At 45.8% G+C, this 14,520-nt stretch overlaps 1 protein-coding gene across 1 annotated transcript in view; it reads left to right on the top strand.

The window, feature by feature from the left end:
- Positions 1-13,481, top strand: part of LOC141116651 (angiopoietin-related protein 4-like) — a gene marked incomplete at its 5' end in the record, with an annotated part of 28,713 nt that extends 15,232 nt beyond the window's left edge. The window contains 2 exons of the mRNA XM_073609044.1: positions 1,520-1,690; positions 12,845-13,481. Coding sequence (XP_073465145.1) covers positions 1,520-1,690; positions 12,845-13,143 — 470 coding nt within the window. The remainder of the gene's footprint in view (positions 1-1,519; positions 1,691-12,844) is intronic.
- Positions 13,482-14,520: the final 1,039 nt, after the last annotated feature.

Below are 14,520 nucleotides of genomic sequence, written 5' to 3'. Positions count from 1 at the left end.
CACTACATACTGAACGAGCCTGCCGTATACTGTCACTACATACTGAACGAGCCTGCCGTATACTGTCACTACATACTGAATGAGCCTGCCGTATACTGTCACTACATACTGGACTAGCCTGCCGTATACTGTCACTACATACTGGACTAGCCTGCCGTATACTGTCACTACATACTGAACGAGCTTGCCGTATACTGTCACTACACACTGAACGAGCTTGCCGTATACTGTCACTACACACTGAACGAGCAAAAAATGGGTGAGGTTAGCCTGGATCAACCACCAATTTAATATTATTAAAGACAGGCTTGTATCAGGCACTCAACCGCATAGGGAATGTGGAATACAATTCAGGGATGTCCTAAGGCATACAAGAAAAAACAAAGAGAAATAATCTCTTAAGAGGACAGAAGACCAGGGAAACAAGACACAGGATTTCCCTAGAATCATTACTAGGTATGGCTCTCAGTGGAATGCAGTACAACGGGTTCTTGATAAACAATGGCATATCCTGAAATCTGCCCCACTCATTGCCAACCTTGTAAGCCCCAGACCACTTATGACAGCGAGAAGGTCACGTAACCTCAGTGACCTACTGGTCCATTTTGAATACACACGGACAATAAGTTATAACTGGCTCACCAGTTCTAAGCCCCCTTTTGGTATGCACGCCTGTGGACATTGCAAAATTTGTAAATATGTTCACCAGACTAATCAGTTCACCAATCCACGTGGAGGAAAAGATTTTAAAATTAAACAATTTATCAACTGCTCAACAACTTGGGTGATTTATATGTTGACGTGTCCATGTAATAAAAACTACATTGGCAAAACAAAACGTGCCCTACGCATAAGGATTGGCGAGCACATAGCTGGTATTAAAAAGGACGATGAGCGTCCAATCTCTTTACATTTTGCGAAATTCCACAATCGTGACCCAAAGGGTTTAACTGTCAAAGGGATTTATAGATTAAACCTACCCACTAGACGTGGTGACTACGATACCATCCTTCTTCAGAAAGAAAAAATGTGGACGTACTATATGGACTCTATGACCCCAAAAGGGTTAAATACTGAGTGCAGTCTCCAGTCCTTTCTGGAAAAATAATTGTTTGTTATAATAATCTACTATATAAATTTGAGTCTGTTTGAGCACTGTGTGATGTTCTATTACTTCTACTATTTTTTTCTATTTTTCTGTCTACATATTTAATTATACAGTTAGGGCCCCCTCATATTCTCTCTAATAATAACCAGATGTGATTGATCCTATATAGCCATTCGGGGTTTTTTATTTTCAATTTTCCCTGCTGTATGTTCATTTTGTGAGGTGACCATGGATGACACCCAGTGGTAGAGAAGTGTAATTTCACTTTATTTCCCTGTCTATTTATGTCTGATCCACGGACTCCTCCTTGCTCTGAGGAAACCAGCGCTAATTGGCTGGTGAAACGCGTCAGCACGTGACGTCGGCACGCTACTCTGGAGCCACGTGCAAACACTGCGGATGAATGATCAGCTGGGACTGAACAACAGCTGATGTACCTAACCACCTTACTTCGCACGGCGAGCGCAGCGCTTGGTGGACACAGTGGTCCAAGCAGCAAATCGGCTCTACACGGACTTATACTCCAAGCCATCTACTGGGGAGAAGCATGGCAATACACGGATGTCAGTTACTGTTCGGGTGGTGAGAAATCTATCCCCCTCTGCATGACCATTGTCTCCCGTACTGCTTATTAGCCAGCCTCCCCCTTCTCCTGCTTGTACGCTGTTATCCATTGCTATCTACCTGCCCTTTTATATGCCTGATCTGCTAGAAGCTGCGAGCTCAAACTGCTGTGCTTGATGCTGTTATGTTATACTCACCTGTCTAACCAGATGAACTGTCAGTCACTGTCGGTCAGTCTTGCTGTGTCCCCTTGGAACTTATCCCGGCCAGCTCCTGTTTTCCCCTATCAGGTTTACTGGCCTATGGACTTCCACTGCTCTCCATCCTCAACTACCCGCACACCCACTATACCACGCCCCTGAAGAGCGATTCACTGACCATGTCACTTCAGCCAAACTGTTCTTGATTATCATCATCGCTGTATGAGTGGTGAATGGAGTGTGACTGTGGTATGTTCAGCCGTGGCTCCCCTGTGTTTTTAAACAACAACGTTGTAATTTTTATTGTTAGGGCCTGTGGTAGTCACTCACTATAGCCCTTTTTCTATGAATTGCTGTATACATTTTTGTGTGGTATTTTTCTTAATTGCTTAATAAATTTTGGCTTGCTTTTTCAGACAGTGCCTGAGGGTCTTCTGTCCTCTTAAGAGATTATTTCTCTGTTTTTTCTTACATACTGAACTAACCTGCCGTATACTGTCACTACATACTGAACGAGCCTGCCGTATACTGTCACTACACACTGAACGAGCCTGCCGTATACTGTCACTACACACTGAACGAGCCTGCCGTATACTGTCACTACACACTGAACGAGCCTGCCGTATACTGTCACTACATAATGAACGAGCCTGCCGTATACTGTCACTACATAATGAAGGAGCCTGCCGTATACTGTCACTACATAATGAACGAGCCTGCCGTATACTGTCACTACATACTGAACTAACCTGCCGTATACTGTCACTACATAATGAACGAGCCTGCCGTATACTGTCACTACATACTGAACGAGCCTGCCGTATACTGTCACTACATAATGAAGGAGCCTGCCGTATACTGTCACTACATAATGAAGGAGCCTGCCGTATACTGTCACTACATAATGAACGAGCCTGCCGTATACTGTCACTACATAATGAACGAGCCTGCCGTATACTGTCACTACATAATGAACGAGCCTGCCGTATACTGTCACTACATAATGAAGGAGCCTGCCGTATACTGTCACTACATAATGAAGGAGCCTGCCGTATACTGTCACTACATAATGAACGAGCCTGCCGTATACTGTCACTACATAATGAACGAGCCTGCCGTATACTGTCACTACATACTGAACTAACCTGCCGTATACTGTCACTACATAATGAACGAGCCTGCCGTATACTGTCACTACATAATGAACAAGCCTGCCGTATACTGTCACTACATACTGAACTAACCTGCCGTATACTGTCACTACATACTGAACGAGCCTGCCGTATACTGTCACTACATAATGAACGAGCCTGCCGTATACTGTCACTACATAATGAACGAGCCTGCCGTATACTGTCACTACATAATGAAGGAGCCTGCCGTATACTGTCACTACATACTGAACGAGCCTGCCGTATACTGTCACTACATACTGAACTAACCTGCCGTATACTGTCACTGTACTGCCATAACCTGCCGTATACTGTCACTGTACTCCCCTAACCTGCCGTATACTGTCACTGTACTGCCCTAACCTGCCGTATACTGTCACTGTACTGCCCTAACCTTTTTTTTTTTTTTTTTTATCTCATGGATGAAATATGAAATATAATGTATATATCATACAATCATTCCATAAACACTATATATATCATTTGAGGAAAATATGCTTATAAAATAGTTTACCATTTGTCAATAAAAAAATAGTCCCCGGATTTCATTTTTAATATGGTCACCTTACCCAAGGTAATACTTAAAATCTGGCCTGTTAGTGGGTCCTGAGGACAGGTGTTGAGAACCACTGGTGTAAGGTGTTCACCTTTTCATTTTTTTTTTTTTTGTAAAAAGCTGAACTTACACTTTAAAGTATATCTAAAGCCATTTTTTTTTTAAAGAATAAGAAATGAGTTAATCCTTTGCTGATCTTTTGTCATCTGTGTTCTTTTGGGAAGATGTCCTTCCACTGCCTTCTCTTTAATCCGGCCATAGATGAATCTCAATTTCGATCCATCTATGGCCAGATTCAGGAGAAGGAAGTGGAAGGACATGTCTATGGGCAATCTATGGGCAGACTCGTTATACTCATTATACTAAAGTTGATTCAGAATTTTTTTTCATCTGACTACTAAAGCCACCAGCAGTGACCATTGCATTCTGCTGGTGGGGAAGGCTTCCTGCACTCCCCACCAGCAGAACACAATAACACTGCCGAGGGAGGCTTGAAGGAAAGAAAATTGCTTGATTCCCATCACACAGTCAGTGTTGATGGGGGAACGAGCAATTTTCTTTCTTTCAATCTGTGGTTGAAGGAAAGAAAATTGTATCATGTAGGGCTAGCCTTAGACACAACGAGAAGTGAGAGAAAGTAAAGTAAGGGAAATCCGCTCTTAGTTGTCACTGGAATGTGTTTTTTCATTGGAGGATTTCCCCTCTATTCCTGTTGTGGTGTTCTGAGACTTCCCGTAACTTTCAGTATCAGTGACAATGGTCACCAAGAGAAATGGGGCTTGGTGAACCCCCCCTAGCAGGGACACAGACACCAACAGTATATTTCCAACTAGCAAAAAGAGTAGAGTGATAACAGCAAATGTTTTAGGATTTTTTTTTAATAACCTGTACATCTGAAGGGTCAACATTACATGTAGTTTAAAAAAATAAAACCCAACTCTACCTTAATCATTAACACCTTTTGTTAGTATTGAAAGCTCCCTCAATTTGTTGGCCTCCAGTTTCAACCTGCCTCCGAGACCTGTGGCATCTTCAACACATCTGTAAATGTTGAAGAATTCTCTGTACACTTATACGAGGCTGACATTGAGAGACATGCTAGTTGCACCCTCCCATAGCCACACCATAGCCTATGGGTTGAGGCACTGGAATCCTGCAGGAAAAAGCTTTTAAAATCCTACATTTGTGGAACATGTTTAGATTTTCTCTACCACCACTTGAGCTTAAACTTATACAAACCTCCAAGTTCTGCCACTGGAACTGAGCTGAGGCATAGGGAAGCCAATGATTTTAGTTGAGCAGTCAATAAGGACGAAATCCCAAACAAAGATCCCAACCTTGGGACTAGGGATGAGCCGAACACCCCCCGGTTCGGTTCGCACCAGAACCCGCGAACGGACCGAAAGTTCGCACGAACGTTAGAACCCCATTGACGTCTATGGGACTCGAACGTTCGAAATCAAAAGTGCTCATTTTAAAGGCTAATTTGCATGGTATTGTCCTAAAAAGGGTTTGGGGACCCGGGTCCTACCCCAGGGGACATGTATCAATGCAAAAAAAACTTTTAAAAACGGCCATTTTTTCGGGAGCAGTGATTTTAATGATGCTTAAAGTAAAAAAAAAAAGTGAAATATTCCTTTAAATATCGTACCTGGGGGGTGTCTATAGTATGCCTGTAAAGTGACGCGTGTTTCCCATGTTTAGAACAGTCCCTGCACCAAATGTCATTTTTAAAGGAAAAAATCTCATTTAAAACTGCTTGCGGGTTTAATGTCATGTCGGGTCATGGCAATATGGATGAAAATCAGTGAGACAAACGGCATGGGTACCCCCCAGTCCATTACCAGTCCCTTTGGGTCTTGTATGGATATTAAGGGGAACCCCGCACCCAAATTAAAATAAGGAAAGGTGTGGGGCCACCAGGCCCTATATACTCTGAACAGCAGTATACAGGCGGTGCAAACAAGACAGGGACTGTAGGTTTGTTGTTAAGTAGAATCTGTTTGTAATTTTGAACATTTTTAACGTGTTTAGCTCCAGCCAAAAAATCTTTTCTAAGCTTTTTGGAAAACATAGGGAAGGGTTATCACCCCTGTGACATTTGTTTTGCTGTCTTTCCTCCTCTTCAGAAGATTTCACCTCACTTTTTTGTCCCAATGAAAAATGTTTTTTGAAAATTTGGGTTTTTTTGTGGAACAAGGATTGGAAAGCATCAGTGGAAAGGAGAACTTGTTTTCCCATATTAACTCTTACAGGAGAGAATTTCCATTCCTAGGGGTAGATTTCATCTCACTTCCTGTTGTCTCCTTCCGTTTGCAAGTAGGAGTCGTTTGTAAGTTAGATGTTTGAAAGTAGGGTCCTGCCCTATATACTCAGCAGAAATTTGGGCCTTAGGTGTTGCTGTGGCCACAACACTGTAAGCCCTCACAGGGCCCTGCTGTGAAATATTAGATCAAGAATTGTAATTACATGCCCCTGTTGAACAGGAGCTGAAAAATTAGGCCTTAGGCACTGGTGCTGGTGCCACAACACTGCAACCCCTCACAGACACTCTAGTTGGAACGCAGGAACGAGCCCTGCTGCAAATTATTGCTTCAAAAATTGTAATTACACGCCCCTGTTAGACAGGGGCAGAAAAATTGGGCCTTAGGCACTGGTGCTGGTGCCACAACACTGCAACCCCTCACAGACACTCTAGTTGGAACGCAGGAACGAGCCCTGCTGCAAAGTATTGCATCAAAAATTGTAATTACACGCCCCTGTTAGACAGGGGCAGAAAAATTGGGCCTTAGGCACTGGTGCCACAACACTGCAACCCCTCACAGACACTCTAGTTGGAACGCAGGAACGAGCCCTGCTGCAAAGTATTGCATCAAAAATTGTAATTACACGCCCCTGTTAGACAGGGGCAGAAAAATTGGGCCCTAGGCACTGGTGCTGGTGCCACAACACTGCAACCCCTCACAGACACTCTAGTTGGAATGCAGGAACGAGCCCTGCTGCAAAGTATTACATCAAAAATTGTAATTACACGCCCCTGTTAAACAGGGGCTGAAAAATTGTGCCTTAGGCACTGGTGGTGGCGCCCAGAACCAAAAATGTTCTTACAAGCTATCAGCGTGATGATTGAGGAGGAAGAGGATAATTACTCAGGGATAGTCACTCAGCATCAGCATAGGCAGTCTTTGAAGGGATCTGAGATTTCAAAAAAAATTATTCGGTTACATCAGCATCAGGTGCTTGGTAGCTGGTGGTGATCCAAGACTCATTCATTTTTATGAAGGTCAGCCGATCGACCGAGTCGGTGGACAGACGCACCCTGTGATCGGTTACCACACCTCCAGCAGCACTGAATGTGCGTTCCGAAAGAACGCTGGATGCAGGACAGGCCAGTAGCTCAATTGCATACTGTGCAAGCTCTGGCCAGTGATCCATCCTCAAGACCCAGTAACCCAGAGGATTTTCGGTGGGAAAGGTGTCCAAGTCTGATCTTGCCCCTAGGTATTCCTGCACCATGTAAAACAGACGCTGGCGATGGTTGCTGGAACCGATCATACCTTGGGGCTGCGGACCAAAAAATTGTCTGAACGCATCGGTCAGACGGCCACCTTCTCCACCGCTCCTTCTTTGACTGACCGAAGCCTCAGCAACACGTTGTCCAGAAACAGGAGTTTGTAACCTCCCAGTCTCTGGGAACGCGTTGCACAGACCTTTCTGCAAGGCCTCCCGAAGATGTTTCATCCTCTGCTCCCTCTGCGATGGCAAGATAAGGTCCGCAACCTTACCCTTGTAACGTGGATCAAGGAGGGTTGCCAGCCAGTATTGGTCCTTCTCCTTGATACCACGAATACGAGGATCCTTACGCAGGCTTTGCAGGATCAGGGAGGCCATGCAGCGTAGGTTTGCTGAGGCATTCGGTCCGGAGTCCTCTGGGTCACTAAGAACGACATGGTCCGCAGCCACCTCCTCCCAGCCACGTACAAGTCCATGTGTTTCTTGGGACTGATCCCTTAAAGACTGCTGCTGATGCTGAGTGCCAGGCTCCACCTCCATACTGACACAATCTTCCTCCTCCTCCTCTTCCTCCTCGTCCTCTTCCTGTGTGATCGGCGGGCACGCAGGAACACTGTCTGGATAAAGGGGGCCTTGAGAGCTAAGGAAGTCCTCCTCTTCCTGCCTCTGTTCTGCCTCAAGTGCCCTGTCCATTATTCCACGCAGCGTGTGCTCCAACAGGTGGACAAGGGGGACAGTGTCACTGATGCATGCACTGTCACTGCTCACCATCCTCGTGGCCTCCTCGAATGGTGACAGGACAGTGCATGCATCCCTGATCATGGCCCACTGGCGTGGGGAAAAAAAACCAAGCTCCCCTGACCCTGTCCTGGTGCCATAGTCGCACAGGTACTCATTTATGGCCCTCTGCTGCGTGTGCAGCCGCTGCAGCATGGCCAACGTTGAGTTCCACCTGGTGGGCATGTCACAGATTAGGCGGTTCTTGGGCAGGTTAAACTCCTTTTGGAGGTCCGTCAGCCGAGCACTGGCATTATATGACCGGCGGAAATGCACACAGACTTTCCTGGCCTGCCTCAGGACATCCTGTAAGCCCGGGTACCTGCCCAAGAACCGCTGCACCACCAAGTTAAGGACGTGAGCCAAACAGGGCACATGGGTCATTTGTCCCTGTCGGAGGGCAGAGAGGAGGTTGGTGCCATTGTCGCAAACCACCATTCCTGCCTTAAGTTGGCGTGGCGTCAACCACCTCTGAACCTGCCCCTGCAGAGCTGACAGAACCTCTGCCCCAGTGTGGCTCCTGTCCCCCAAGCACACCAGCTCAAGCACCGCATGGCATCTTTTGGCCTGCGTACTTGCGTAGCCCCTTGAACGCCTACGGAGCACCGCTGGTTCCGAGGAAGAGGCCATGGAGGAAGAAGAAGAGGAGGGGGTGGAGGAGAGAGGTGTGTCACAATCAGCATTTTGGAGGCGTGGTGGCGGAACAACCTCCAACACTACTGCACCTTGTCCTGCATCCTTCCCAGCTGCCAGCAGAGTCACCCAATGCGCCGTGAAACTTAGGTAACGTCCCTGTCCATGCCTGCTGGACCATGAGTCAGCGGTAATATGCACCTTACCGCTGACCGCCCTGTCCAGCGAGGCATGGACATTGCCTTCCACATGCCAGTAGAGAGCCGGAATCGCCTTCCGTGAGAAAAAGTGGCGTTTGGGTACCTGCCACTGAGGAACCGCACATTCCACAAACTCACGGAAGGGGGCAGAGTCTACCAACTGAAAAGGCAGCAGTTGAAGTGCTAGCAATTTTGCCAAGCTAGCATTCAACCGCTGGGCATGTGGATGGCTGGGAGCAAACTTCTTTCGGCGGTGCAGCAGCTGGGGCAGGGAAATTTGCCTGGTACAATCTGACGTCGGTGTACCAAAAGCAGATTGCCCACAAGTACTTGGCTGTGACACACCTAATTCTACACCTTCATTCCTCTCACTGCAGGTCTCAGAGAGGACTGAAGGTCTAGTGGGGTTGGAAATCTCAGCTGATGAGGAGCAAGGAGAGATCCTCTTTGTTCTTTGGTGTGGGTCTTTTAGATACGCTTGCCAACGAACTGCATGGCAGGTCAACATATGTCTGGTCAAGCATGTGGTACCCAAGCGGGAGATATTTTGGCCACGCGAGATACGCTTGAGACATATGTTGCAAATAGCAGCGGTGCGATCTGATGCACTCGTCTCAAAAAAGGCCCACACCAAAGAACTTTTTGAATAACGCGCAGAGACTGCAGCGCCCTGCACATGTGGAGCTTTGGGGTGTGATGCAGTCAATGTGCTGCCCTTAGGCTGGCCCCTGGAGGGCATCCTGCCTCGTTGGTGATGTGCTGCCGCCTCCTCCTCCTCCTCCTCCTCCTCCTCCTCCTCCTCTCTCCTATCAGGCACCCACGTTGAGTCAGTGACCTCATCATCCCCTCCCTCCTCATCACTGGAGCAAACCTGGCAGTATGCTGCAGCAGGGGGAGCATGACTGCCAGATTGCTGTCCTTCTTGGGCACCCCCTCTGTCCGCGCTCATGTTACTGCCTTCATCGAGCTCAGTATCGTCATCAGAGCCTTCCAAACGCTGGGCATCCTCCTGGAGCATGTACCCAACACTGTGGTCAAACAGTTCGAGGGAATCCTCATGAGGACATGGTGGAGCTAGGGAAGGAGTCACTGATGACATTGAGCTGAGGGAAGAGGCCGCTGCTTTGCCAGACAAAGCACCCTGGGCATGGGTGAGAGAGGATGAGGAGGATGAGGACGGCTTGGTCATCCACTCGACCAAGTCTTCCGCATGTTGCGGCTCAACATGGCCAGCTGCCGAAAAAAAGGCCAAGCGTGTCCCATGGCCACGTGCTGATGAGGATGCACCGTCTCCACGACCAGCACTAGACACAGAGCCTGCTTGCCCTCTCTTATTGGCTTGTGACTGTCTGCCTCTCCTTCTTGGCCTTCCAGACATACTAATGGCCTGTAGCTGCACTAAGCTGGGATAGAACACCTGTAATTTTCTTCAAGTAGCTTTATATACTGTAACCAGACAAGCCTGCCTGTCAGTAGGAAGATAACAGGAACGGATCTAGCTGAACACTGTGAGCAGGACGCACTGTACTAAATGTAAATAGTCTAGCTGCCTGACCGTGGTACTAATAGGATCAAATAGAACACCTGTAATTTTCTTCAGGTAGCTTTATATACTGTAACCAGACAAGCCTGCCTGTCAGTAGGAAGATAACAGGAACGGATCTAGCTGTACACTGTGAGCAGGACGCACTGTACTAAATGTAAATAGTCTAGCTGCCTGACCGTGGTACTAATAGGATCAAATAGAACACCTGTAATTTTCTTCAGGTAGCTTTATATACTGTAACCAGACAAGCCTGCCTGTCAGTAGGAAGATAACAGGAACGGATCTAGCTGTACACTGTGAGCAGGACGCACTGTACTAAATGTAAATAGTCTAGCTGCCTGACCGTGGTACTAATAGGATCAAATAGAACACCTGTAATTTTCTTCAGGTAGCTTTATATACTGTAACCAGACAAGCCTGCCTGTCAGTAGGAAGATAACAGGAACGGATCTAGCTGTACACTGTGAGCAGGACGCACTGTACTAAATGTAAATAGTCTAGCTGCCTGACCGTGGTACTAATAGGATCAAATAGAACACCTGTAATTTTCTTCAGGTAGCTTTATATACTGTAACCAGACAAGCCTGCCTGTCAGTAGGAAGATAACAGGAACGGATCTAGCTGAACACTGTGAGCAGGACGCACTGTACTAAATGTAAATAGTCTAGCTGCCTGACCGTGGTACTAATAGGATCAAATAGAACACCTGTAATTTTCTTCAGGTAGCTTTATATACTGTAACCAGACAAGCCTGCCGGTCAGTAGGAATTTAACAGGAACGGATCTAGCTGAACACTGTGAGCAGGACGCACTGCACTAAATGTAAATAGCAGGAACGGATCTAGCTGAACACTGTGAGCAGGACGCACTGCACTAAATGTAAATAGTCTAGAAGATAACAGGAACGGATCTAGCTGAACACTGTGAGCAGGACGCACTGCACTAAATGTAAATAGTCTAGAAGATAACAGGAACGGATCTAGCTGAACACTGTGAGCAGGACGCACTGCACTAAATGTAAATAGCAGGAACGGCTCTAGCTGAACACTGTGCGCAGGACGCACTGCACTAAATGTAAATAGCAGGAACGGATCTAGCTGAACACTGTGAGCAGGACGCACTGCACTAAATGTAAATAGCAGGAACGGATCTAGCTGAACACTGTGAGCAGGACGCACTGCACTAAATGTAAATAGCAGGAACGGATCTAGCTGAACACTGTGAGCAGGACGCACTGCACTAAATGTAAATAGCAGGAACGGATCTAGCTGAACACTGTGAGCAGGACGCACTGCACTAAATGTAAATTGCAGGAACGGATCTAGCTGAACACTGTGAGCAGGACGCACTGCACTAAATGTAAATAGTCTAGAAGATAACAGGAACGGATCTAGCTGAACACTGTGAGCAGGACGCACTGCACTAAATGTAAATAGCAGGAACGGATCTAGCTGAACACTGTGAGCAGGACGCACTGCACTAAATGTAAATAGCAGGAACGGATCTAGCTGAACACTGTGAGCAGGACGCACTGCACTAAATGTAAATAGCAGGAACGGATCTAGCTGAACACTGTGAGCAGGACGCACTGCACTAAATGTAAATTGCAGGAACGGATCTAGCTGAACACTGTGAGCAGGACGCACTGCACTAAATGTAAATAGTCTAGAAGATAACAGGAACGGATCTAGCTGAACACTGTGAGCAGGACGCACTGCACTAAATGTAAATAGCAGGAACGGATCTAGCTGAACACTGTGAGCAGGACGCACTGCATTAAATGTAAATAGTCTAGATAGAAGATAACAGGAACGGATCTAGCTAAACTGAATACAGTGTATATATATATATGCAACACCTGGGATGCATATATATATACACAATACACTGTAAGTGCAGCTAACTGACTGACTGTTCTGCCTAATCTATCTAACTCAAATCAAATGACACTGTCTCTCTCTCTCTCTATCTCTCAGCACACCGGAACACACACTACACAGGGCCGCCGTGCAGGCGGCCTTATATAGTGTGGGGTGTGTACTAAATCCCCTGAGCCATAATTGGCCAAAGCCACCCTGGCTTTGGCCAATTACAGCTCTCTCTACTGACAGCGCTGTGATTGGCCAAGCATGCGGGTCATAGTGCATGCTTGGCCAATCATCAGCCAGCAATGCACTGCGATGCCGCAGTGAATTATGGGCCGTGACGCGCCACACGAATTTAGCGCGAACGGCCCATAACGTTCGCAATTCGGCGAACGATCGAACAGCCGATGTTCGAGTCGAACATGGGTTCGACTCGAACACGAAGCTCATCCCTACTTGGGACCATGTATTGGAAGGAGGCAGAAGAAAGATCTGAGTGGAGAAAAGGTTTTAGTTGGGTTTTGATCCAGTGATGGAATATCTGAACCTTATTTTTAGGTCTATTTTAAAAAAAAAAAGTCATAATTTCAATATGTTGTAAATATATTTTCAGATATGATAAAACTAGTTGAGGGTTGAAATTTAATTTCCCAAAAGAATGTTATAGTCAATGTTAAAACACCAAATTAAACTCGCGCTCCTTCTTGCAGGAGATTCATTCAAGGGAATGTCATTGCCAGGATTCAATCAGTATGGCAGATTTTTCAGCACTGAGGATTCCCCCCATGATGGCTGCACTCCTAACTGTTTAATAGATGACATAATGTATGAGAGCTGCAGTAAGATATTCAGTTCTGGCTGGTGGTTCAACGCCTGTGGATTTGCCAAACTCAATGGATACTACTGGACACCACCAGGTCAGGAGCACCAGATGTCTTCTTTGTTTCGTCCAACATGGAGGAAGTACGATTCATTGAAATCCACAAAAATGTCAATAAATTGCAAGTAGAGGGCAAATGAAATAAGGGAAATTATTTTTGTAATTTATGTAATTGGATAATGTGCATGTATACCAAAATGTTTATTTTGTTTTAGATTAGAGTAGCTAAGAGTTGAAATCCTTGTCGGTTTATGTTTTTCTGCCTGTTTCCCAATTGAGGAGATTTCCTTTCACTTTCTGAATTGAAGACACAACAGGAAATGAGAGGAAATTACATTTCTCCCGAACGAGGGAAGTTGTCACTGGAACAAATTCCTGTATTGGAAGATCTCCCTTCATCTCTTGTTGTTTCATTTTATGTCCCACTGATAATGGTCACCAGGTTCCTTCTTTTCCCCACTAATGAATATGCTAATAAAATGTTTTTTTTTTTAACGTTCTGTTTTTCAATTTATTTCTTATTTTGGACCCAATGACATCACCATTGGGCCTCTGTGCTTCTCTATGCAATTGCATTGGAGTGTGCACCCCAATGCTCAAATACACGTGTGTGTGTGTAATATCTATCTATCTATCTATCTATCTATCTATCTATCTATCTATCTATCTATCTATCTATCTATCTATCTATCTATCTATCTATCTATCTATCTATCTATCTATCTATCTATATTACTAAAATTATTGGGACGCCTGCCTTTACACACACATGAACTTTAATGGCATCCCAGTCTTAGTCCGGGTTCAATATTGAGTTGGTCCACCTTTTGCAGCTATAACAGCTTCAACTCTTCTGGGAAGGCTGTCCACAAGGTTTAGGAGTGTGTCAATGGGAATGTTTGACCATTCTTCCAGAAGCGCATTTGTGGGGTCAGGCACTGATGTTGGATGAGAAGGCCTGGCTCGCAGTCTCAGCTCTAATTCATCCCAGTTGAGGTCAGGACTCTGTGCAGGCCAGTGAAGTTCCTCCACCCGAAACTTGCTCATCCATGTCTTAATGGATCTTGCCTTGGGCACTGGTCCAAATCATTTGGTGGAGGGGGGATTATGGTGTGGGGTTGTTTCAGGGGTTGGGCTTGGCCCCTTAGTTCCAGTGAAGGGAACTCTTAACCACTTCCTTACCGGGCACTTAAACCCCCCTCCTGCCCAGACCAATTTTCAGCTTTCAGCTCTGACGCACTTTGAATGACAATTGCGCGGTCATGCTACACTGTACCCAAATTAAATTTTTATCATTTTTTTCACACAAGTAGAGCTTTATTTTGGTGGTATTTAATGACCGCTGGGGTTTATATTTTTTGCTAAACAAACAAAAAAACATGGAAAATTAAAAAAAAAAAAAAGAAATCATGTTTTAGTTTCTTATAAAATTTTGCAAACAGGCAATTTTTCTCCTTTATTGATATGCGCTGATGAGGCGCACTGGTGGGCACTGATAGGCACAGA

This window comes from Aquarana catesbeiana, linkage group LG13 (assembly GCF_042186555.1).
Source record: "Aquarana catesbeiana isolate 2022-GZ linkage group LG13, ASM4218655v1, whole genome shotgun sequence".
NCBI classification, from domain to species: domain Eukaryota; kingdom Metazoa; phylum Chordata; class Amphibia; order Anura; family Ranidae; genus Aquarana; species Aquarana catesbeiana.
This window is presented reverse-complemented; position numbering and strand designations above follow the sequence as displayed.